The sequence below is a fragment of the Biomphalaria glabrata genome, chromosome 17 (assembly GCF_947242115.1).
Source record: "Biomphalaria glabrata chromosome 17, xgBioGlab47.1, whole genome shotgun sequence".
Lineage (NCBI taxonomy): Eukaryota > Metazoa > Mollusca > Gastropoda > Planorbidae > Biomphalaria > Biomphalaria glabrata.
This window is the reverse complement of record NC_074727.1, coordinates 8,458,845-8,480,879: the sequence shown is the minus strand read 5'-3', so window position 1 is coordinate 8,480,879 and position 22,035 is coordinate 8,458,845. Positions and strand designations below refer to the sequence as shown.

General features: G+C 36.6%; 1 protein-coding gene across 2 annotated transcripts; it reads right to left on the bottom strand.

The window, feature by feature from the left end:
* Positions 1 to 4,368: 4,368 nt before the first annotated feature.
* Positions 4,369 to 13,106, bottom strand: LOC106071589 (placenta-specific gene 8 protein-like). Of its 2 annotated transcripts, XM_056016500.1 has the most exons (4): positions 12,725 to 13,101; positions 8,070 to 8,258; positions 6,493 to 6,644; positions 4,369 to 5,260 (listed from the first exon to the last, which is right to left on the bottom strand). In XM_056016500.1, the coding sequence occupies exons 2-4, from the start codon at positions 8,248 to 8,250 to the stop codon at positions 5,138 to 5,140; spliced, it is 456 nt and encodes a 151-aa protein (XP_055872475.1). In that variant the 5' UTR covers positions 8,251 to 8,258; positions 12,725 to 13,101; the 3' UTR covers positions 4,369 to 5,137. The 2 variants fall into 2 exon arrangements, with proteins under 2 accessions (XP_055872475.1, XP_013087185.2); XM_013231731.2 differs by lacking the exon at positions 8,070 to 8,258 and having other exon boundaries at positions 12,725 to 13,106.
* Positions 13,107 to 22,035: the final 8,929 nt, after the last annotated feature.

The window sequence follows — 22,035 nt, the reverse complement described above, 5'->3', positions numbered from 1 at the left end:
GAGTTAAATGACTTCTTTTGTGGTTTCGACACTAAGGATTTTAATTATCTAAGACTTAAAACCCTTGAAGATGTGAAAGTTATCAACTGTTTAGAAAGAGCGTCTGCAACATTTTCAGAGTCAACCCGATGAAAGCTGATGGAATAAAAGGCGAATCTCCTTCTTCCCTAGTGCTATTAGAGCATGGAATGGGTTGCCTGAGCTAGCCAGGAAAACCAGTGACTTGGCAGAATTTAAGTCATTGGTTAATATGCATGACTAAATGCATAACGCGTAGGACGTAATCATCTTCTTTTTTGAAGTAACGTCTGTATTATATAAGATAAGATAAGATAAAATAAGATAAGATAAGATGAATGTGCTTATGTGCTGAACAACTAGCTGAACCTTTCCTAGAGATTTTTTCCACTTCCTTACATCTGTGTGAAAGTCGTCCATATTTGTACCTGTGCCAAATGTTTCCAAACCAAAAGAAATGAATGACTTTAGACTCACTTACTTCCATTGTGTCTAAATGTTTAGAAAAACGGTTAAAAATGTTTCTTCTGAATGCTCTTTGCTGTAAGTTGGACCCTTTACAATTTTCTTACCAAAAGGGCAAAGGTGTAGTCGATGCCATCCTAAATATTTTAAATTGTGTCTACAAACATCTGGACTTACCTAACACTTATTTAACACTTTATTGATTTCTCATCAGCTTTTAATACCATACAACTTCATTTACTTATTGAAAAAATGAAAGCGTTGGAGATTAGCCCATATATATAGTACTATGGGCTAATAATTTTTTCCAACGACCTTAGAGGTGGTAAAAAAAATTAATATCAAATGCACGCATAGTTAACACAGGACAGCACCGGAGGGGGGGGGGGTTGTTACATCGCCATCGTGGCTCATTTTAAACACCAATGATTTTCAATCCAATAGTTCTTTTTGATCCTTCACAAAATTCGCTGATGATGCGACTCTTCTTGCTCTGCTCTCAGAGAGCTCAGACGTGAATGAGTATTTCAGAGATATAGAACACATTGAAAAATAATTTTTCTATTATTAAAAGTCAAAAACAACAACAAAGAAATGATAATCGATATTTGATTAGGAAACAAACACTGAAATCTATAAAAAGTTATATTTAAAAAAAAAACAAGTTGAAAGGTGACTCGTAATTATAATTATCCTCTTCATATGTATTGTAACATTTTTGGTTAATAAGAAAGGGAATTATGTACACTTGCCAACGATTAGCTTCATCTATACAGCAACTATCAGCAGTCTAATTAGCTTTGCCATTACCATGCTGGTATGGTACTACTTTACTGGCAAAACACTTAGACTACTTAGGCTAATTAAAAAAGCATCGCATATCACTCGAACACAGCTCCAATCTCTTGAGGAGCTTTTTCATGAAAGATGCCTTTCCAAAACACGATTCTTAAAGACAACCTGCACCCATTAAATCACTGTCACATCAGATCTGAACGAAGTGGTCGTCTCCTTTCCATTATGACTAAAACAGAAAGATTTAAAAACTCCTTCATCCCACTTTCGGCGGTCAGAGTGTTACAAGGTCATTTGTCGTCTCTAGAAGTACATAGAAGTCTAATTCATAAAGCACTGGTTATGAGTGCGCATGAATTCTGTATGTTATTGTTGTTCGTATTTTCATAGATATTGTTATTGTTAATGTATTTACGTTGAGGTTTCAATTATAGCCAAACTGATTTTCCATTTGCTTGGTCAGTAAAAATATATCATCTTATCTTATCTAAGTTAAACCTTTTTTTTTAGATAGACTTATAGAAAATATCCATTGCATTCTTTCCTTGTCAGTGGCGTACAAAGATGCTTACAGTTCGATGGTTACTCTAGGCAGAGCATATATCCAGCAATAGGAACGACCTTGCGCAAGGGTAATTACTTTGGCAAGCTGAAAGTTAATAGGCGTAACAAAGGTGACTCCCAATATCGTTGAAAGACCAGAACTTACATGGATGAGAAATCCATAGATGCAGACAGCTTACGAACAGGGCATTTGGAGATTTATTTAATTAACCTCGCCATATTAAAAAGTAGAAGCGCCCTTCCTGAGATTTTCGGAGCATATCGCACATACAAATTTGGAATTAAATCCTAGAAATCTGTGACTTGTAGAAATATTTCGCAAGTGCATTGGCGGCGCAACGCGTAGACCACGTGAGAAACCACCCACGGTTTGTGGGGCTTCGCGCAGAGACATGGAGAGTATCAAATAGCAATGCAGACAAGCTTCAGGCATTTACCAATTTACAGGCTTACAACATATAATGGGTGCTAAATGGCCAAAAAAATTGTTAAACTACAATCTGTTGGTAAAAGCCCAGCAAACACCAATAGAGCAGGAAATCAAATGATGCAAATGAAACTGGATTGGGCAGACCATGTTGGAGGATAAGGGAAAATGTTGCAAGGCTCTAAACTGGAACCCACATAAGAAGATAAAGGCTGTGAGACCAAAGTCAACATGGAAGAGAGCTTCATAATTAAAAGAAATGAAAGCAAGGTGGACATGGACCCGAGAGACATTGCCTGTGAACTGTGTACGATGGCGAAGTACTGTAGCGTCCCTATACTTCACTTAGACTCTCAAGGGCTAAATCAAGTAAATCAAGTCAATGCATTAAATAGGTGCACTTAACAGATACCTTTTTAAAAAAAAAGAAGTATAACGTATCAACTCTATCCTAATTTTTATTTTCTATTTTATCAATAGTGTTTCGGCTATAATTCTCCAAAACCAATAAAACTAGGTTACAAAGACAGTTTGTGTGCAAACACAAACTCAAAATCGGCCCCTGAAGTGGTCCGCCCAGGCAGGTAAAAAGGCAGATTTCAATATTTTTAGAAAGAATATCATAATGAAATTCTTTTAAAGACAAATGACTGAGAAGAATGGAGAAATAAGGTTGACAGATCCTGTGTGGTGCCCCAAAGGTCCAGCAGACCAAGTGATATATGAATGGGAAGTTAGATGTGAACCTGGTCTAACTGATGTCTTATAATGATTATCTAATTTATCTAATTGTTTTGTAAAGGGTCAATCTCTTATTCAAAGCCTCAAGAAAAAATCATTTCCGTAAAAAAAAAAAATCCTTTAGTTTTGTGTTCAGTGTCTAAATGTGTGCCCTGCTGTTCACGCAATAATATGAAAAACTACTTATTAATAGTTGTTTTAAATTATGTTTAACTTATTTGCGTAGTAAATAGATTTTTTCCCTTTGAAAAAAAAATTTTTTTTTGTAAATTTTTCATTTAGTATGACATAACTTACATAACTTAGCAACATAATTTTAAAAAATAATAATTTTTTATCAAAAATCTAAAACCATTTGCATAAATGTCTTTAAAAAATGGTAAATAGTCATTGTACTTGCTAAATAAATCAGTCAGTGTTTGTAACTATTAAAAGTGAATAGTTGTAAAATGGTGTATTTTTATAAGAACAAAAAACTGCTTGCATAATTGATTTTAAAAAATTAGATTTTTTTGCTTTCAGAAAAGAAAAAAGTAGCCGTTGCATCAGAACTTTGAATGATCTAAAATATCATGATGTCCGATTTTTATTTTCTCTTCTAGTTTCTGATATCTAAACAGGACAGACGGACGAACAGACGGACAAACAGGCTACACAAAACTAATAGCGTCTTTTCCCCTTTCGGAAACCGCTAAAAAATTAACCATTTCAAGCTTTTGTTAAAAGCTAGCACTGCTATAGTCATGTTTTTTAATTGAATTTGTTGCTATTACTGCAAATTTACAAGTAATCATAAAAAAAAGTCTTTGATAACATTGATATTTTTACTAGTCTCGGATGGTTCTACTGCAGACGAGCCACATCTTTTACAAAGTTTTTAAAGAGCGACTTTAGAGGGTGGCTAAAATGAATTTAATTTCAGCGCAAAATTCAAAGAATATCAAAAGAAGAGTGTCACCAGAGAATGCCGACCAATTCCTTGAGGCTGTGTTCAACCGTCAAGAAGCCCCCAAAATACCCCTCTATAGGACTGACTCTATATCTCAGATATTGAACTAGTGATCTGAGCCCAAGTAGACATGGACCGCGCAGTTTTATAAACACATAAATAAATATTGTTTGGATATTTAAAATGTTTGTTGACCAAACCTTGTAAACTCTGGTAAAATTGTTCCTTTTATAGACCAGAAGGAACATACATTCAGTCTCTGTTCAATGTTTATTTTATATGGATACTTTATCCCTCCCCCCCCCCAATCAAGCTATTCACTGGACATTAGCGCTGTAGGGGGCATAATGCTACAATCATACATTACATACTAATAAACTATTTATAGTTACACACAAATATGAATTAATTTTATTTTTTAGTAGATTACATTGCCAAAAACAAAATACGACAAAAACGTAAGTTCCATATGTACACAACAATTAATTTTAACATCATTCAGAAATTGTTCAAACTTCACGATCATTAGGTTGTCTATTGTCCTCTGTTGTAGACACATGTACGGACACTTTAAATTTTATCAGCTATCTTCTTCGAAAGCAAATAGACTTATCTATAAAATTCATATATTTCATTCAAGTTCCTGGATGTAACCTTAAATATACACAATTTGTTGTGACAAGAGCTTCTTTTTTTTTATTATTATTATTTTTGTATGCCAGTGGACCGTGTGTGTTGGTTAAATTTGTTGTATATTAAAATCTTATGCACCGAGTAATTGTATGTTTAAATTACTTCCCCTGTATCTTTTTTTTTCCCCACAATTTTGTTTTTACTTTTGTCTAAGTATGCCACTAAAATGACTAAATGGTGACTAAATAATGAGCTCCGTCCAAGATCTAGATCTATATCTTAAATAGAAACATTTTAGATGAGCAACAATATATGTAAAACGGTACCTCTTACATTTTATTAAAGGAAGCTTAACAGAATTGTGACAAGGCCTAAATATATCTCTAGGGAAAAACGCATTCTTTCCACGTGTCACTAGTCACTATTATAAGTATTTGATAGGCGGTCATTAGTTTGTAGTCATGTGGAATCCTAAATGCTTAAAACTGGCATTGTTGTTGTTGTTTTTTTCTAGGCATATACATTTCATATTTCTGTGATTGGTATCAGAAAAACATTCTCGTGCTTTTGACAAACTTCACCTCGCGCGCCAACTGAGCAAGTGCGCATGTGTAGCAGCAGAGACTCAGACATCCGGAAGTAATGGAAGCATCGTAGTTCAGACTTCCCTGAAAAAAAAATATTTTTATAAATAAATAAAATTTAAGAAATCACACACTCTTGATAGATTTACTAGTAATGAATTAGGACAAAAATTTAGAAACATGTTTTTATTTAATAAATTGAAACTTAGATTTGGTCAAGTATATCAGAAAATGTTTCGGCACAGACGCAGACTGGGTGCTACAAATGGCATTGGTATTACTATTGACCAACACCTTCCGTGCCATATGATGGATGTCCGTTCGTGTACCTACCTGTCTTCATAATAAAGTAAAGTTCCCCTTTCAGACCTTGTGGTCTATAGGGCAGATGATGTAAAAATCATCTGTTTCTGTGGCCTACGGTTAACGAGGGTGTCATGTGGCCAGCACAACGACCAACCGCCTTTACTTTTCCCTAACTAATGTCAGGTACCCATTAGAGCTGGGTGGACTCAGAGGCGCCCCGAAGATCCTGAAATTAAAAATTCCAGTCTTCACCAGAATTCGAACCCCGGTCCCTGGTTCGGAAGCCAAGCGCTTTACCGCTCAGCCACCGCGCCTCCTTCCTAATATGTAAAGTAGGATAAAAGTACCGTAAACTGACCTCATGCATGTGCTGGTGTACCTGATGCTTTACGTGTCTACAGGGAGATAATCTTAGAGACCATGTGAAATCTCAAAGTGTAAATACAAATCTACAGTACAATATGTATGTATTTACAAAAAGACGCTTCAATGCATGCATTACCTTTTACAATTAATAGTGTCCGTTAAACTAAATTCAATAACGAATTGATTGCCCCAGATACCAGGATGTCAGAGAGAAATTTTTAAGAGCACACAACTTAAAAACACTATTCGACAATGTCGACCCTGCCCATGGGAAGGTGCTGGGCTTTGTCCGGGAGGTGGGGTTGTCTACGAAGATCTGATTTATGAATTATGAACATATAATATTTACATAATATTTTTACCAAATTATTAAATTTTTACTACCTTTACTATTTTAACTGTGAATAGACCTTGTTTTTAATGATATAACTGTATGAAATTTAGCTTTTGTAAAGGAGAGTGATCCTTTAAGGATTACGGGCACGACATGGCCTAAATTGTGCCGATGTGCCAAAAACTCAAAACTCAAACTCAATAACGAATTCTTACTAGAAATAGTGTCATTAGAACTCAATTTAATAACGACTTCATATCAGAAATAGTGTCATTAATTCAGTAACGATTGGAGACACATCATCACTGACCTGTATGTTCTCTCTTCCCTTCATGAAAACTCGGAGACCAAAGTGCGAGGCAGGATTGCAGCAAACGTAACAGCAAGCGTTGCAGCAGGATTCTCCCATGTCCTGGGCGATCATACACTGAAGCAAACAGGGACAGAAGCATGCGAGGAGACCTGTAGGGGGGGGGGGGGGCAAAATTTAAAAGGGAAATAATTTGAAATGTAAAGGGAGTGAATAATGAAAAAATTGAAATTCCAAATGTAATTCGAAATATGCAAGCTAGTCTAAATGAGAGATTACTTTAGGTGTGTATTTCAACAAGAGGAACGGGTGTTGAAGTGTTGAAGTGATACATCCTAAAAGAGTTGAAACTGTGGATTAATAGCCTTACCGGATAAAACACCATTACAGTACACCAGGTATTTACTACGTGACCTGCTAGTGACATAAATAAGAGAGATTTTATTTACATTATAATGTGTGAGAACTTTTTCCTCCTGATAGTTATTTTTCTGTAAAATAATGTTGCCCTTAAAGCGTTATTGTGTACCAAATTAAACTTTTAATAGACAGGACTACGAAAAGAAACTCTTCACGTTGTAAGAGCGAGTTTGATGAAAAATAACTCAAAAGTTGATCATTGCTCATCAATAATGTCAACAAATCTAGTAGTGGCGCATTTTCTTCTCAAAAGTTACGTTCTGTGGAGTTTTTCGGTGCAAGGGACGAAGGTTTGGAAATCGCTTCCCATTAGTTAGCCTCCTGCAGAGAACGATCATGTCGAAGAACATGTGACTGTTACTCCCTGTTCTTGAGAGACCATATAGAATAAACTGCTATATTCAAGCATAGCATTAACGCCTATTTCTTTACTACTTATTTAGATTCGTTAGATTGTTATGGTCTTCAAGCGCCATAGCTTACATTGCATACCTCCTCACAACATAAACTGCAGTAATATTCGCTTCAAAAGTACTGCAGAGATACTCACAACATAAGTACTGCAGAGATATCCATAACATAAGTACTGTAAAGATATTCACAACATAAGTACTGCAGAGATATTCACAGCATAAGTAGGCTTACTGTAGAGATGTTCACTGCATAAGTACTGCAGAGATATTCACAACATAAGTAGGCTTACTGCAGAGATATTCACAACATACGTACTGTAGAGATATTCACTGCATAAGTAGGCCTACTGTAGAGATATTCACAACATAAGTAGACCTACTGTAGACATATTCACAACATAACTAGGCCTACTGCAAAGATATTCACAACATACGTACTGTAGAGATATTCACTGCATAAGTAGGCATACTGCAGAGATATTCACAACATAAGTACTGTAGAGATATTCACTGCATAAGTAGGCCTACTGCAGAGATATTCACAACATACGTACTGTAGAGATATTCACTGCATAAGTAGGCCTACTGCAGAGATATTCACAACATACGTACTGTAGAGATATTCACTGCATAAGTAGGCCTACTGTAGAGATATTCACTGCAACATAAGTACTGTAGAGATATTCACTGCATAAGTACTGCAGAGATACATGTTGTCGCATCGTATACTGTAGAGATACTCACAACTAGAGCAGTCCTCAAAACAGGCACACAATCCACTAATCCAGTTTCTGGGAGGAGGAATCGTTCTTCCTTGACCTACGATTTGTGGTTGGGTGGTGATGATGATGTTGGTAGTGGTGCTAGCTGCCGCTGTCGACTCGTTAGCAGGCTGCTGCCAGTTCATGAACTCAAACTGATCCATTGAACTGTCTGATAAAAAAGGAACTAATTGAGTTTTGACTCTGACGTTTTGGCGCGAGTTTCTAGTAATTTTTAGAAAAAAACAAGACTTTAATAATAATAAAAAAATTATCACTATACTATATTATCTATAATAAGTACGGTGTATGTATGTATATATGTATGTATGTCCCGAATAAAAATCAAAACCGTTTGAACAATTTTGATGAAACTTGGCAAAATTTTCCTTAGATCATGTCGGAGACCGTAGTGTATGTATAATATCCCTCCCACAACCAGAGGGCCGTAAAAAAAAAAGAGTACTTAATGGACCTTATTCACCAATCGTAAACAAACAACATTTAGCCACGTGTAATATTGATAAAACAATGAAAATTACGTATCACGTGACAGCCTTTATGGATTGCGTAATTTTTATAGAAGATATAGAGAATCACGTGACAAAATGTTGTTTGTTTACGATTGGTGAATGAGGTCCATTGTATCTCTATTAAAGAAAGAAACTTTTTAACAAATTAGGTAAAACCGTTTTCACAGTATTTTATATTGGATATGAATATGTCGGCTGAGCGGGTAAATCCATTTTCGCAAATCCACTTTTATTTTCGTGGCAAAATGTAAAAAAAAATGTGAAGGGAACACTCGCAATGTTTGACATAGATCTAGTAATATCCAAACTTAGGCCCACAGGCCGTGGGTCTTAACGGGCTATTTGTAAATATCTGTATATATATTTCTCTACGATGCCCAACCTTGCACGCACGCCGACTCTCAAACCATCTATGAAAAAGTCATTGAAAGATAACTCTTTTATTTTTCCAAGTCGTAACCTTCGCGACCACAGTAAGCACGGCTCAGAAAAAAAATATTCATAATTCTCTACGTCGCCAACCCAAAAACCCCATTTGGACGACTGTGTCAAGAAAGTGTTTGCCCATCACTAAATAGCGGCGTATGCGGTTAAGCGCTTGGCTTCCGAACCTGGGGTGCTGGGTGCGAATCTCGGTGAAGACTGATTTTGAACTTAGGTATTTTTAGGGCGCCCGTGAGACCACCGAACATTAGTGGGTACCTGAGTTTAGGTGGGGAATGTAAAGGCGGTTGGTCGTTGTGCTGGTCATATGACACCCTCCTCGTTAACCGTTATCTTATCTTATCTTATATAATACAGACGTTACTTCAAAAAAGAAGATGATTACGTCCTACGCGTCATGCATTTAGTCATGCATATTAACCAATGACTTAAATTCTGCCAAGTCACTGGTTTTCCTGGCTAGCTCAGGCAACCCATTCCATGCTCTAATAGCACTAGGGAAGAAGGAGTATTTGTACAAATTTGTCCTAGCATATGGGACGAGGAATGTGCCTTTATCTTTGTGTCTTTCAGAGTATTTTATTAAATTTTGTTTTTGTATTTGAAGATTATGGTTCAGTGTTTTATGTATGATTGCTACTTTACTTTTGAGCCTTCTGTCCTGAAGGCTTTCTAAATTTAGTGATTTTACTAAAGGTGTTACTCTAGTCAAATGTGAATATTCGTTTGTTATGAATCTCACTGCTCTATTTTGTGTCTGTTCCAGTTTCTTAATGTTTTCTTGAGTTGAGGGGTCCCAAACGGAGGATGCATATTCTATTATTGGCCTAACCAAGGTTAAGTAACATTTTAGTTTTATGTTCTTATTTGATTTATAGAAATTTCTTTTAATAAATCCTAATGCTTTGTTTGATTTTTTTGTAGTTTCATCAATATGTGGATTCCATGATAGTTTTTCATTTATTATAACACCTAGGTATTTTGCGTTTTTAGTCTGTGATACTGGTTTGCCATGAATAAGATAAGTGGAATTAATTTGTTTTAGTTTTTTTGTTACTCTTAACAACTGACATTTTTCTGGGTGGAAAGACATGCTCCAATTTGATTCCCATTTCTGTAATTCATCTAATTCTCTTTGTAAAATATCTGTGTCTTGTGTTGTTTTTATTGTTCTATATATTATGCAATCGTCTGCAAATAATCTGACTTTTGTTCCTGAACTAATGCAATTTGGTAAATCATTTATGTAAATTAAAAATAGTAGTGGACCCAAGACTGTACCTTGAGGTACACCTGAGTTTACTGTTATCGGTGTTGATTTAGAGCCATTTATTATTACAGTTTGTTCTCTCCCTATCAGAAAGTCTTTAATCCACTGATGCAGTGGACCATTAATGCCGAAATATTTTAATTTTTTAAGCAAACTATGGTGGTGAACTTTGTCAAAAGCCTTAGAAAAATCTAGTAAGATAGCATCTATTTGTTCACTATTATCTAAACCTTTTGAAAAATCATCAATTAGTCCTATTAGTTGTGTTTCACATGATCTATATTTCCTAAAGCCATGTTGGTATGGTGTGAGGACATTATGTTTGTCTAAGTGGTTTATGATGTTGCTACATATTATGTGTTCTAGGATTTTACATGTGATGCTGGTAAGTGATACTGGTCTGTAGTTCCCTGGGTCAGATTTTTCTCCTTTTTTAAATAGGGGGGTGACATTAGCTTCTTTCCAGTCCTTTGGTACTCTGCCCTGGTTAAGTGAAGCCTGAAAGAGTATTTTGAACACTGGGGCTAGCTCATTACTTAGTTCTTTGAGTAATCTAGCTGGAATACCATCAGGTCCAGAAGCTTTATTTGGTTTGGTGTTGGCTAATAGTTTTCGTTGGCCAAAGAAAGAGATAACATTAACATTATGTTCTGAAAGGGGAACTTTATTTTACTTTGAATGCAAGAGAGATTACGAACTAGCATCTTGTGCTTACAGAACAATCGTAGGCTTACAAATGTCTACTTGTGCTTACAGAACAAAAGTAGGTCTACTAATATCTTCTTATGCTTACATAACAATTGTAGGCCTACTAATGTTTACTTGTGCTTACAGAACAATCGTAGGTCTACTAATGTCTACTTGTGCTTACAGAACAATCGTAGGCCTACTAATGTTTACTTGTGCTTACAGAACAATCGTAGGTCTACTAATATCTTCTTGTGCTTACAGAACAATCGTAGGCCTACTAATGTCTTCTTTTGCTTACAGAACAATCGTAGGCCTATTAATGTCTACGTGTGCTTACAGAACAATAGTGTGCCTACTAATGTCTTCTTGTGCTTACAGAACAATCGTAGGCCTACTAATGTCTTCTTTTGCTTACAGAACAATCGTAGGCCTGCTAATGTCTACGTGCGCTTACAGAACAATAGTGTGCCTACTAATGTCTTCTTGTGCTTACTGAACAATCGTAGGCCTACTAATGTCTACTTTTGCTTACAGAACAGTCTTAGGCCTATTAATGTCTACTATCGACAAACTGACAGAGCGTGAGTAAGCTTAAATAGCAAATGAATATAAGGTACAGGTCTTAAAACTGGTGTCACCATCTTGAAATGTTATAATCTTTTTTATTCTTCATGTTGACTCCATAGACTTCGGATTCGATACCTTAAAATCTCCTTTCACATTCACCTATCCCTAAAATTAGTTGAACCGTTGGGGCACCACACACGATCAGTAGAGCGTTGTTCTTCCTTTTGTCTTGGATAGAAATTCAATGACAGGTCTGTCATTTTATGTTGTCTTCCCATCGCTTTCTCTGTCTGGCTCTTCTTCTTTTTCCTGGTAATGTTCTCTGAAAGAAGGTTTTTTCGAACCTTGAGGACCTTGTGATATGGCCATAGAGTTTAAGTTTACGTTTTTTAACAGAAATTAGCAGGTCATCGTGGGTTCCTTTTGCTGTATTAATCACGTCGCTAATCTCTTAATTTGTGAAGCAGTCTTTGTAAGTGATTCCTAGGATCTGTTTGTAGCAAAACGAAATCTCCTTTATACTCCGTGTAGGCGTATATGATTTGAGACTATTGCGTCCAACACTTGGGGTCATTGAGCACTTCAAACTGGGTGGAACCAGCTAATGACCCGCCTACCTGAACGTGTCAAACCACAATGCCGATCAACTTTCAATTTCAAATAATCTCTGGGGAAGTGATGCTATTTATTTGAATACAAAGATTTGTATCCATGTCTAACGGACCTTATTCACCAATCGTAAACAAACAACATTGAGCCACATTGTGCTTCCCTATCTTTTCAATACAACTTACGACAACAAATCAACAATGGATATCACGTGACAATATTCGCCGTTGTATTATCAATGGCTATCACGTGACCGTTCATTTTGGTGAATGGGGTCCATTACAAATAGAAATCATTTTAATAAAAAATTACCGTCTGACCTACTTATGAAGGACATGTATGTTTATGCCACGCAAACACGTAGATCTCTGCTATCTAACATGAAAATAAATAATTTATAAAAATATTTTTAATAGCACTATAACATCAATGCTTTTTGCTTAATAATTAGAGCGTAACTGACTTGTCCATTTCAAAGGCGTATATACTAGATTATTAAATCTAATTGCATTTTGTTTTACTTACCAAAATGTGCTGGATTTGTAGTGTCTAACCATTAACCTTGTTACAGTCCAACAGAATGGAACACACCTTAGCTAAAATTGAAACACAGATTACATCTTTCATTTCGATCTCACCAGCGCGTAGCGGTTTGAAACAGCTGTCAGTGTCTTTCTAAGGTAAAAAAAAGAATTAGCTAACAGTATCTAATGATCAATCATCGTCCTCTGAATGTCAGCTGCTGCAAGTGATTGACAGAATGTGTGTGAGATATACGAGGTCACGACCTTGAGGAGTACGTCTCGTGCTTTCTATTAATTGTCAGGTATCCGAAATGTGAATCTTATGTGTGGGTGAGTTGGTAGAAGATGTGAGAGAAACGGGAGAAAAAGAGAAAGAGAGAGAAAGAGAAAGAAAGAGAAAGATAGAGAAAGAGAGAGAAAGAGAAAGATAGAGAAAGAGAAAGAAAGAGAAAGATAGAGAAAGAGAAAGATAGAGAAAGAGAAAGATAATAGAGAAAGAGAAAGATAGAGAAAGAGAAAGATAGAGAAAGAGAGAGAAAGAGAAAGATAGAGAAAGAGAAAGATAGAGAAAGAGAAAGAAAGAGAAAGATAGAAAAAGAGAAAGATAGAGAAAGAGAAAGAAAGAGAAAGATAGAGAAAGAGAAAGATAGAGAAAGAGAAAGAAAGAGAAAGATAGAGAAAGAGAAAGATAGAGAAAGAGAAAGATAGAGAAAGATAGAGAAAGACAAAGAAAAAGAAAGAGAAAGATAGAGAAAGAGAAAGATAGAGAAAGAGAAAGATAGAGAAAGATAGAGAAAGAGAAAGATAGAGAAAGAGAAAGATAAAGAAAAAGAAAGATAGAGAAAGAGAAAGATAGAGAAAGATAGAGAAAGAGAAAGATAGAGAAAGAGAAAGATAGAGAAAGATAGAGAAAGAGAAAGAGAAAGAAAGAGAAAGATAGAGAAAGAGAAAGATAGAGAAAGAGAAAGATAGAGAAAAAGAAAGATAGAGAAAGAGAAAGAAAGAGAAAGATAGAGAAAGAGAAAGATAGAGAAATAGAAAGATAGAGAAAGAGAAAGAAAGAGAAAGATAGAGAAAGAGAAAGATAGAGAAAGAGAAAGATAGAGAAAGAGAAAGATAGAGAAAAAGAAAGAAAGAGAAAAAGAAAGATAGAGAAAGATAGAGAAAGAGAAAGATAGAGAAAGAGAAAGATAGAGAAAAAGAAAGATAGAGAAAGAGAAAGAAAGAGAAAGAGAAAGAAAGAGAAAGATAGAGAAAGAGAAAGATAGAGAAAGAGAAAGATAGAGAAAGATAGAGAAAGAGAAAGATAGAGAAAGAGAAAGAGAAAGATAGAGAAAGAGAAAGATAGAGAAAGAGAAAGAGAAAGATAGAGAAAGAGAAAGATAGAGAAAGAGAAAGAAAGAGAAAGATAGAGAAAGAGAAAGATAGAGAAAGAGAAATATAGAGAAAAAGAAAGATAGAGAAAAAGAAAGATAGAGAAAGAGAAAGAAATAGAAAGATAGAGAAAGAGAAAGATAGAGAAAAAGAAAGATAGAGAAAAAGAAAGATAGAGAAAAATAGAGAAAGAGAAAGATAGAGAAAGAGAAAGATAGACAAATAGAAAGATAGAGAAAGAGAAAGAAAGAGAAAGATAGAGAAAGAGAAAGATAGAGAAAGAGAAAGATAGAGAAAGAGAACGATAGAGAAAAAGAAAGAAAGAGAAAGAGAACGAAAGAGAAAGATAGAGAAAAAGAAAGATAGAGAAAGAGAAAGATAGAGAAAGAGAAAGATAGAGAAAAAGAAAGATAGAGAAAGAGAAAGAAAGAGAAAGATAGAGAAAGAGAAAGATAGAGAAAGAGAAAGATAGAGAAAGAGAAAGATAGAGAAAATGAAAGATAGAGAAAAAGAAAGAAAGAGAAAAAGAAAGATAGAGAAAGATAGAGAAAGAGAAAGATAGAGAAAGATAGAGAAAGAGAAAGAGAAAGAAAGAGAAAGATAGTGAAAGAGAAAGATAGAGAAAGAGAAAGATAGAGAAAGATAAAGATAGAGAAAGATAGAGAAAGAGAAAGATAGAGAAAGAGAAAGAGAAAGATAGAGAAAGAGAAATATAGAGAAAGAGAAAGAAAGAGAAAGATAGAGAAGGAGAAAGATAGAGAAAGAGAAAGATAGAGAAAGATAAAGAGAAAGATAGAGAAAGAGAAAGATAGAGAAAGATAGAGAAAGAGAAAGATAGAGAAAGAGAAAGAGAAAGAAAGAGAAAGATAGAGAAAGATAGAGAAATAGAAAGAGAAAGATAGAGAAAGAGAAAGAGAAAGATAGAGAAAGAGAAAGAAAGAGAAAGATAGAGAAAGAGAAAGATAGAGAAAGATAGAGAAAAAGAAAGATAGAGAAAGAGAAAGATAGAGAAAGAGAAAGAAAGAGAAAGAGAAAGAGAAAGATAGAGAAAGAGAAAGATAAAGAAAGAGAAAGAGAAAGATAGAGAAAGAGAAAGAAAGAGAAAGATAGAGAAAGAGAAAGATAGAGAAAGAGAAAGAGAAAGATAGAGAAAGAGAAAGAGAAAGAGAAAGATAGAGAAAGATAGAGAAAGAGAAAGAGAAAGATAGAGAAAGAGAAAGAGAAAGAAAGAGAAAGATAGAGAAAGAGAAAGATAGAGAAAGAGAAAGAGAAAGATAGAGAAAGAGAAAGAGAAAGAGAAAGAGAAAGAGAAAGAGAAAGAGAAAGAGAAAGAGAAAGAGAAAGAGAAAGAGAAAGAGAAAGAGAAAGAGAAAGATAGAGAAAGAGAAAGAAAGAGAAAGAGAAAGAGAAAGATAGAGAAAGAGAAAGAGAAAGATAGAGAAAAAGAAAGATAGAGAAAGAGAAGGAAAGAGATTGAAAGACAAAGAGGGGGTTGGAGGGAGAGAAAGAAAGCGAGATGGAGAAAAAAAGAGGAGAGGTAGCGAAAGAGAGATAAAGAGAAAGAAAGAAAAAGAGAGAAAGAGAGAGAAGAAGAAAAGAAGAAAGAAGGAAATAAGATAAAGATGAAGCAAGAAAGAGCAGAGTTTGGGCGTCTGATATACAGACTGCTGTGGGGCTGCTCTTGGGTTTGAGTCCCACACACTGTCCCTACCTCACTGGCGGATCCAGGGGGGGGGCGGTAGGGGCGATCGCCCCCTCCCACTCGGCCGACCCCCCGGACGAATTATAGTATAGAATTCACACAATTTGTATGCGAATTTATTACTTATTTTAATAATATATACTAATTATTTATATTTCAACCTATTTTTAGATTATTTCGCCCCCCCCCCTTCTAGTATTTTGGCCGATTTGGTAGGGTCGGGAGGGAGCGATGGTATCAATCCGCCCCCCCCCCACCATAAACTTTCGAGTGGGGGGGCGGTCCTATTTATTTGTAGAAATCACAGCTTGCTAACAGAATCAATTAAATATCTATATGATTAAAACTTGTTATTGGTATTTTAACCGGTCTTTATATAATTTCGTTCACCTGTTGGCCGATTGGAAGGGGAAGAGCGAATACCTCCACTGCCCTTCCCATCTAAACCCTTTGAGTGGGGGGGGCGGTCCTACTTTTATGGAGAAATCATAGTATGTGAACAAAATTAGTCAAATATCTATATAATATAAACAGGTGGAAGTGCGATACATGCAATCACCTTCCCCCCATCGGACAAATCAATTCTTTTTCTTTTTGTGTTATAGTAAGAAATTACAAAATTAAAAAAAAACTATCACTAATATAATTTATATATGCTATAAAGTAAATTCTTATATCGAGTCGCCCAACCCCTATTCTTAAATGCAAAATGCAATCAATAGCAGAAATTATAAAAAGGAGCGAGAATTAATCGTTTTCATTTTATCGCCCTTCCTCTTTCCGGACAGAGTTTGTGTAATTTGACATGAATTTATCATAACTATTTTAAGAAAGACTTTTTCAAACGAAATTTTTCAATATAACAGTCACGGTTGAGATGAGTTCAAAAGCCAGATAATCTTTTCCTAGTCGACTTTTTGAAACCTTTACTCTGTCTCATATTTTTCTAGTTAAATAAATTTAGGACTATAACTCACAATTTATGCTAGAATTCTATTGAATATTATTAATCGAATATTTTTTTTTTCGGCGGCGATCCTCAAAACCTTAATCTAAATATGTGGGGTATCTAATCTTTTCAAAGAACAAATCGGTTTTATTTGCAATGTATTAAGGGACTATAAATTCATATTAGAATATTTTTCAAATTATTCAAAAGGTCCTTTATAATAGAATGAATAATGAGCTGTAGGTCAGGAGAATGCGTTACTGCAGTGAAGAATGCCAGAAAACGCTTTTAGCGTCGAGGCTTCGCCCCGAACCTCAATGATGAATAATAAGCTGTAGATGTCAGGAGAATGCGTTTCTGCAGTGAAGAATGCAAGAAAACACTTTTGGGTACGGGGCGAAGCACTAATAAATAATGAGCTGTAGATGTCAGGAGAATGCGTTTCTGCAGTGAGAAATGCAAGAAAACTATTTTGGCGTCGGGGCTTCGCCCCAAACACCACTATTAAGTAATGAGCCGTAGATGTCAGGAGAATGCGTTTCAGCCGTGAAAAATGCAAGAAAACGCTTTTGGCGTCGGGGCTTCGCCCCGAACCCCATTGATAAATAATGAGCTGTAGATGTCAGAAGAATGCGTTTCTGCAGAGAAAAAAGCAAGAAAACGCTTTTGGGCGTCGGGGCTTCGCCCCGAATCCCACTGAAGAAGCTTACAGCGCTCTCCAGACCCCCAAGCTTGCAAGAGAAAGACTGTTTTTTTTTCTGTTTTTTTTCGCCGAAGATTGAGAAACAGTCTTATTTTATTCTCATATATCAAATATATATATATATATATATATATATGTATATATATATATATATATATATATGCTGTACGCACGTTTATGCACAGGGTTAGGGTTTACTGGGCGTTAGGGTTAGGGTTTGGAAAAAAATCGCCCCCCCCCCCACTCCAAAGTTCTGGATACGCCAGTGCCCTACCTATACCTCTTTTCTTCTCAAATAAACTTTTTAGAAAGTAATGTAACTTATTATGTCGAATATGACCGCCTTGATAACATCGTGGAAAACAAAGCGAAGAGAGATGCAAACATATTTGCTTGTAAAACCATTGACAATATTTTATCTTCTCTTGTTTTTAGATGTCCAGTAAAATGCCAAACATACACAGAATTTTAGTTGCTAAGCTGCTTTCGGTAAAGACATGTTTGGAACAATGATTTAATATTTCCAATAAAATTTTATCTAGCCTTTTAATCAGCGAATTAAATAAGTACTACAGTTAAGTTACAGATTTATCTGCACTAATTTACCTTCGATTGCCTCAAGCGATATATACAACAGTGACAGGTGTATATAAGTAACTTAAATAGTTTAGCTTACCTGGTTCTCTATGGTCTTAGATCCCTCACAGGTAATTTTCATTTAGCCAATCACCGAACTAGAATGTACGTGTAAAGTTACATAATCAACAAGACGGCGAAAGTACGAGTATTCACAATGAGACACGTATACAGTGCTGCAATCCACCATTGCTATTAATTAGTATTAACAATCAAAGGTTGCGAAGTAAAATTTTATATTATTAATGCTTTGAATTGAAAGTGCTCATTTTTACGAGCCTTGTTTTTGAACTCGGTATTTTAAAAGACAACATAGACCCTGTGACAACGTGCATATTTTGTCAACAATGCTACGGCAGAGCAGTTGTCCGCCAGGGGTACTATTAAAGTTTTCTCATAAGAGAAGGCTTTTATTTGATTCTCAAATGCGTGTCCCGCGACCTTTGTTAGAGTTCTCCAGCTGTCTCTTTCAGAGGCTTGGTAACACTTGAGATTTAGCTTAATAATAATTGGCAGATATAGACAATGCACAGCTTGCGGCTATTGACGTACCACGGGCACGGGTTATGGTGATCACGCTGACCCTGGTCACTTGACCACTGGCCCATCTATGTCCTATCTCAGCCTGGCTCCAAAAAAAAAAAAAAGGCTAGTCTTTGGATGTGGCTAAATATGTAGGTCACAGCCTTGTCTGTGCAGACCCGTGGTGAATTGTACTCCTACTTAATCTTTAGATTCGGAGAAAAGTTTTGTGTGTTTCCTTTTTCCTTTAATATTCAATAAGTATTGAACACGTGATGTGTGTGTACGCTGTGGTTCGAGAAATCTATTCTATGTATGACATGCATTTGCATGTGTGTTGTCTATACTGGAGTGGCATTGTACTTGTAGAACGTGTTGCGTGGAAAGAATGAGAAAGAAAAAAAACCTGAAGGGGATAGTGAGAGAGAGGGAGAGAATCAGAAGGGGATAGTGACAGAGAGAGAGGGAGAGAATCAGAAGGGGATAGTGACAGAGAGAGAGAGAGGGAGAGAATCAGAGAGAAGGGGAAAGTGAGAGAGAGAGATTCTGATTCTCTCCCTCTTACAAAGAGAATTAGATGAATTACAGAAATGGGAATCAAATTGGAGCGTGTCTTTCCACCCAGAAAAATGTCAGTTATTAAGAGTAACAAAAAAAACTAAAACAAATTAATTCCACTTATCTTATTCATGGCAAACCAGTAACACAGACTAAAAACGCAAAATACCTAGGTGTTATAATAAATGAAAATCTGTCATGGAATCCACACATTGATGAAACTATCAAAAAATCAAACAAAGCATTAGGATTTATTAAAAGAAATTTCTATAAATCAAATAAGAACATAAAACTAAAATGTTATTTAACCTTGGTTAGGCCAATAATTGAATATGCATCCTCCGTTTGGGATCCCTCAACTCAAGAAAACATTAAGAAACTGGAACAGACACAAAATAGAACAGTGAGATTCATGACAAACGAATATTCACATTTGACTAGAGTAACACCTTTAGTAAAATCACTAAATTTAGAAAGCCTTCAGGACAGAAGACTCAAAAGTAAAGTAGCAATTATAGATAAAACACTGAACCATAATCTTCAAATACAAAAACAAAATTTAATAAAATACTCAGAAAGACACAAAGATAAAGGCATATTCCTCGTCCCATATGCTAGGACAAATTTGTACATGTACTCCTTCTTCCCTAGTGCTATTAGAGCATGGAATGGGTTGCCTGAGCTAGCCAGGAAAACCAGTGACTTAGCATAATTTAAGTCATTGGTTAATATGCATGACTAAATGCATGACGCGTAGGACGTAATCATCTTCTTTTTTGAAGTAACGTCTGTATTATATAAGATAAGATAAAAGAGAGAGAGGGGGAGAGGATCAGAGAGAAGGGGAAAGTGAGAGAGGGAGAGAATCAGAGAGAAAGGGAAAGTGAGAGAGAGAGAGAGAGAGAGGGAGAGAATCAGAGAGAAGGGGAAAGTGAGAGAGAGAGAGAGGGGGGGAGAGAATCAGAGAGAGGGGGAAAGTGAGAGAGAGAGAGGGAGAGAGAGAGAGGGAGAGAATCAGAGAGAAGGGGAAAGTGAGAGAGAGAGAGAGAGGGAGAGAATTAGAGAGTAGGGGAAAGTGAGAGAGAGAGAGGGAGAGAATTAGAGAGTAGGGGAAAGTGAGAGAGAGAGTAAGGGGATAGAGGGTTAGAGGGAATGAATGAAAGAGATGGGGTGAATGAGAGGAAGGAATAGAATGAGAAAGAGGAAATGAATGAGAGAGAGAGGGCGGAATAGAAACTCGAGAGGCAAGATATATATATGGCTTCTTTTGTCTCGAAAGGCAATGGATGCGCCCAAATGAGTCACTGGTTTTGGCTTAATCTTGAGACGGGGCAGAATCTGGTGTGGCTAATCAAGCCAATTCTAGAACGGCAGACTTTGCCACAATTCGTACATGTGTATGCCTCTGATTTAGGGCTAGCAGACAGGGCAGCTTTCTTTTTATCCCTCTTGATTAAAGCCGCTTCAATTCTTTTGTTCTCAGCAAGGGTTGTCCCAGCACGCACAGTCTGTCTCCATGCACTCCGGTCTTTGGCTATGTTTTCCCACTTACTTTCGCTGATGCCTGAGGCTCTCATGTCTCGCTTGCAGACATCTCTATATGTTAGTCTTGGGCGGCCCTTGGGTCTGACTCCTTCCACAAGCTCAGCATATAAGATATCTTTCGGGATTCTGCCATCTGGCATGCGGGTGACATGTCCGAGCCAGCGTAATCTTCTTTGTGTCAGGAGAGCATACATGCTGTTCATATTGGCCAATCTTAAAACTTCCTGATTGGAGACATGGTCCCTCCAAGAGATGCCCATTATGCGTCTCAGGCAGCGCAAGTGGAAACTATTCAATCTGTGCTCTTGGTACATGTATGTTGACCAGCTCTCACTGCCATAAAGGAGAGTGCTCACAACACAGGCGTTGTAGACTAGGATTTTGGTCGCTGTGATCAATTTACCATTTTCCCAGACGCGCTTGGAGAGTTTTGCCAATGCTGTGGTAGCTTTTCCTATCCTTTTTGTCAGCTTGATGTCTAAGTCTAGGTTACTGACAATTGTTGAACCCAAGTAGGTAAATTCCTGCACCACTGAAAGGGTGTGGTTCCCAATTTGTATTATAGGTATTTCTGCGACGTCTTGTGCCAGGATTTCGGTCTTGGAGAGACTTATAGTAAGGCTAAACTCTTGACAAGCAGCTGCTAAGGCGTTCACTAGCTTCTGTAGACCTCCTTGTGAGTGAGATACGAGTGCCGCGTCATCGGCAAACAGCAGCTCCCTTATCAAGATACGACGCCTTTTCGTTTTGGCTTTAAGACGTGCCAGGTTAAAGAGCCTTCCATCGGATCTGCTATGGATGTATATTCCGTCTTCCAGGGATTTAAAAGCACTGGATAGTACGACTGAGAAGAAGATGCCAAATAGTGTAGGGGCCAGTACACATCCTTGTTTGACACCGCTCTTAATGGAGAATGGCCTGGAGGAAGAACTTTCAAACTGAACGGTGCCCTGCATATTTTCGTGAAAAGCTGACACTAGTTTTCTTAACTTATTTCGACAGCCGATTCTCTCTAGTACAGCAAACAGACCGCTTCTGCTAACAAGGTCAAAGGCCTTGGTCAAATCAATAAATGCTATGAAGAGGGGCTGCTTTTGTTCTCTGCTCTTCTCCTGTAGCTGCCGAAGAGAGAAAATCATATCTGTTGTAGATCTACCTGCCCTAAAGCCACACTGCGACTCTGGATAAACACGATCTGCCAGGATCTGTAATCGCTTTAGTAATACTCTAGCAAAAGCCTTCCCGACTATGCTAAGCAGTGAGATGCCTCTGTAATTGTTACAATCAGAGCGGTCGCCTTTATTTTTATAAATTGTAACAATG